General features: G+C 46.1%; 1 protein-coding gene across 1 annotated transcript in view; it reads right to left on the minus strand.

Moving 5' to 3' along the window:
- Window positions 1-1,210: 1,210 nt before the first annotated feature.
- The window catches only part of LOC108498229 (uracil phosphoribosyltransferase homolog), a 15,695-nt gene continuing 13,902 nt past the window's right edge, over window positions 1,211-3,003 (minus strand). The window contains exons 5-6 of the mRNA XM_017816688.1: window positions 2,382-2,639; window positions 1,211-1,603 (exon numbers count right to left, since the gene is read on the minus strand). Of these exons, the coding sequence (XP_017672177.1) occupies window positions 1,497-1,603; window positions 2,382-2,639 (365 nt within the window). The 3' untranslated portion in view covers window positions 1,211-1,496. The remainder of the gene's footprint in view (window positions 1,604-2,381; window positions 2,640-3,003) is intronic.

A 3,003-nucleotide genomic window follows, 5' to 3' on the forward strand; every position in this document is an offset into this window, starting at 1 on the left:
TGATTTGGGGTCAGGAGTATAATGCTGCTGCTGACAGTGAGACTTTTGATATCAAATGGGTTTTTACAAAAGCTTGGGATACTCATTTTTACTGTTGGACAAACGTTCTGACTACGCTGATGCTCTGTGGAGTTTCACTGGCATTTTCCAAGTGTTTGTACAGTTTCTACAGCTGAATATCCTGTATGTTCTGCTTTGTTGTTTTCTATTATGCTTTATACTGTACTGCAGGCAAGTACTGCATTAAAACCATTTTTGGCTAATTTATTATACTTGTGAGTGGTTATTTCCTACGCTCAGGCTAAATGTTCCCTCTCTGGAAGCCTCACACAACTTTAATTAATTGGAATTATCACTTGGAGCAGGGAAGGTTCTTTATTTGTGACAAAAAAGGATTCACTAAATGCTGGGAGTGGTGGGGGCAACCCAGGCCTTGGCACTCTGCTCACCTGCCGAGGTGCAAAGGACACTTGAGACAACCTTCCCTGATCCTGCATTTGTTAGAACATGGATATGTTTTAAAAGAATAATGGACTATATTGTACTTACAGATACATTTCCCCAAAGTTACAGTAAGGTAAGGCCAGTGCCAGCTGAAGTGCTGGACATCAGGTACCTGGTGCCAGGGGATTTAAAGCCAAAGACAGAAGGAATTTGGCCCTGATTGCTGTTTAATGTGACCCATACAATGAGTGCATTGAGGGCTTGGAAAGGCTGCTGAGCTCTGAGGGCCATGCTTGTCTGCTGGCTGTAAGTCCTGTTGCTCTGTGAACAGAACTAGAAATGGAGTCCCAGTTTATTGCTGCGGTTTTCCTCATTTAAAAGGGTTGGTGAGACCAATCCAGCCACAAGTTTTGACTCCTAAAACTCCCAAGTACTGTATGCGTAGAATTTCCACAGGCACTGCTGCTCCCACCCCTGATTCCCAGTTTTCCAGGGTATGTCTGCTGCACTAGGAAGCTTCTTTATTCAGGACCATTGAGCAAGACAACTGGGGATGTTTTACTATTTGAAAATAATGTACACAGAGCAAAATTCCTCTGGTTCTCAGCCACCAGCCGAAGACCAAAAATTCTGCCAAAAATTCCCTGTGGCTGCTCAGAAGGACACTGAGGTCCCAGTGCACCCCTAGTTTTGGAGGCATTGGGAGTGGCTGTACTGGCTGACCTGGAGTGATGGACAGTGACCTCAGAAATGAAGGAGGCTCTGGTGGGATTTAGTGGGTTTATTTGCTCTGCAGGCAGCCACAGACAAGAGAGAGAAGAATAAATAAGTTAAAGCAGAGTGTGGCAGTTTAACAACCCCAACATGGAGATGCTTGGCCGTGTAACCAGAGTGCTTTGATCCCTGTTCAGGCCAGAACTCACCTAAGTCAAGTATTTCCCCCTTTGGCCAGAAAGGTTCCCAAACATGCCCTTGACAACTCAACAATAATAAAACATAGAAAAAACCTCTTGTAATGTGTCATAGAGTCACATCCAGTTGTTCTGAGATTGTCAGTCTGTTCCAAAATACTTCTGTCCAAAGTGTGTTGGTGCAACAGGATGCACTTCTGTAGTTAAAATGGTGATTTCTGGGAATTCCTGGATGATGGATTTGGCACCTTTGAAGAAAAAGCAAAGGCAATAATGACTACAGTGCTTCAGCACATGCCAAATCAGGATCAGCAGCACTCTGAAGGTGAGGCAGGCTCTGTGCTCCTGTCTCCACTTCCTGTTCCTGCCTTAGCTAATGTCTGTGAAGAAAACTTCCTGACTGCAGGGGATTGCTTTTTTGGGGGTCTCTTCTTTGGATTTTCCTTTCCTTTACGGTACACGTGTACTCCCCACCTAATGACTAAAGTGGTTCCAGGCTGCCAGGAATAAGTCCCTGCAGTCCAGCTCAGTGTTTTGGTAGTGATTTCTGCCATGGCCCATTTCTAAAACACAGGAGGCCCATTTTCATACTTCCCAAAGGCAGATGTCCCTGGTTTAGATCCCCTTTTCCCAGGTAACATCTCTACCGTGCAGACAGGACTGTTCTGTAGCTCCATTCACCTCCCACTCCTGGCAGAACTGGTATCCTTTTGGTGCTGGACCTACCCATCCCATTCCATGGGCTACTGCCATTGCTCTGGGAGTCATGGAAGCCCTTCATGGACCTGGCAGTGCTGCAAAATCCTGCTTTTAGGAATCCTTTCCCATTCGGCGTGACAGGCCCTTTCCTTTCTGCTGCCCCACTCACTGCCCACACCAGGGCTCTGTTTTACAATTCAGCCATAAAACCCCCATCCCCCTCTGTTCTGGGCTGTGGCAGAGGCTCAGCTCTGCCCCACTGTGTCACACGTGGGACTGATGTCACCTCCCCAGGACACCCCTGTGCCCCCCACAGCCCTGACTCACCGTGGGGTGTGGAGAACAGGCTGAGCAGGATGATGACACTGGGCTGGACCCCGTGTTCCACCAGCACCTTGACAGCCTCGATGACAGTGTTCCCAGTGCCTGCAGGGGACAGAGGGACAGACTGTGTGGGTTTTTCCCCTGGATGATGAACATGTCTGAGCATACCTGTGGTAATGTTGGTGTGTGACTGAATGGTGATTCTGTCCTTTCCCACTGGAAAGCCATCACCTCTGCATGTGTTAACCAGAAAATGCTGCACTCCTAATGAAGGAACTTAGACTGGAAAAGTTACCTCATCCCAACAAACTCCTTATCAGAGTAGGGGTTTTTTGTCAGTATTAACTGGATTTAATTTTAAAGTAATTTACTTCTCAGATTTTAATATTGATCCAAAAATGTTTTTTAATAATGTAAGAAAAATACTGTTTGAATCTTGTCTCATGGCAAAATTTAAAAAAAATCAATTTATACCAAGTCTTAATCTTCAGCCTTTCTCCCAAACACCACCATGGCCAAAGGATTTGCTTTGCATTCCCACTGGTGCAGCTGACTGATGTGTGTCCTGGCACAGCCTGATAATTCCCTGCTCTGTCACCTAAACCAAGCAGAAAACCTCATCCAA

Source organism: Lepidothrix coronata, unplaced genomic scaffold (assembly GCF_001604755.1).
Source record: "Lepidothrix coronata isolate B3197 unplaced genomic scaffold, Lepidothrix_coronata-1.0 Scaffold2, whole genome shotgun sequence".
Lineage (NCBI taxonomy): Eukaryota > Metazoa > Chordata > Aves > Passeriformes > Pipridae > Lepidothrix > Lepidothrix coronata.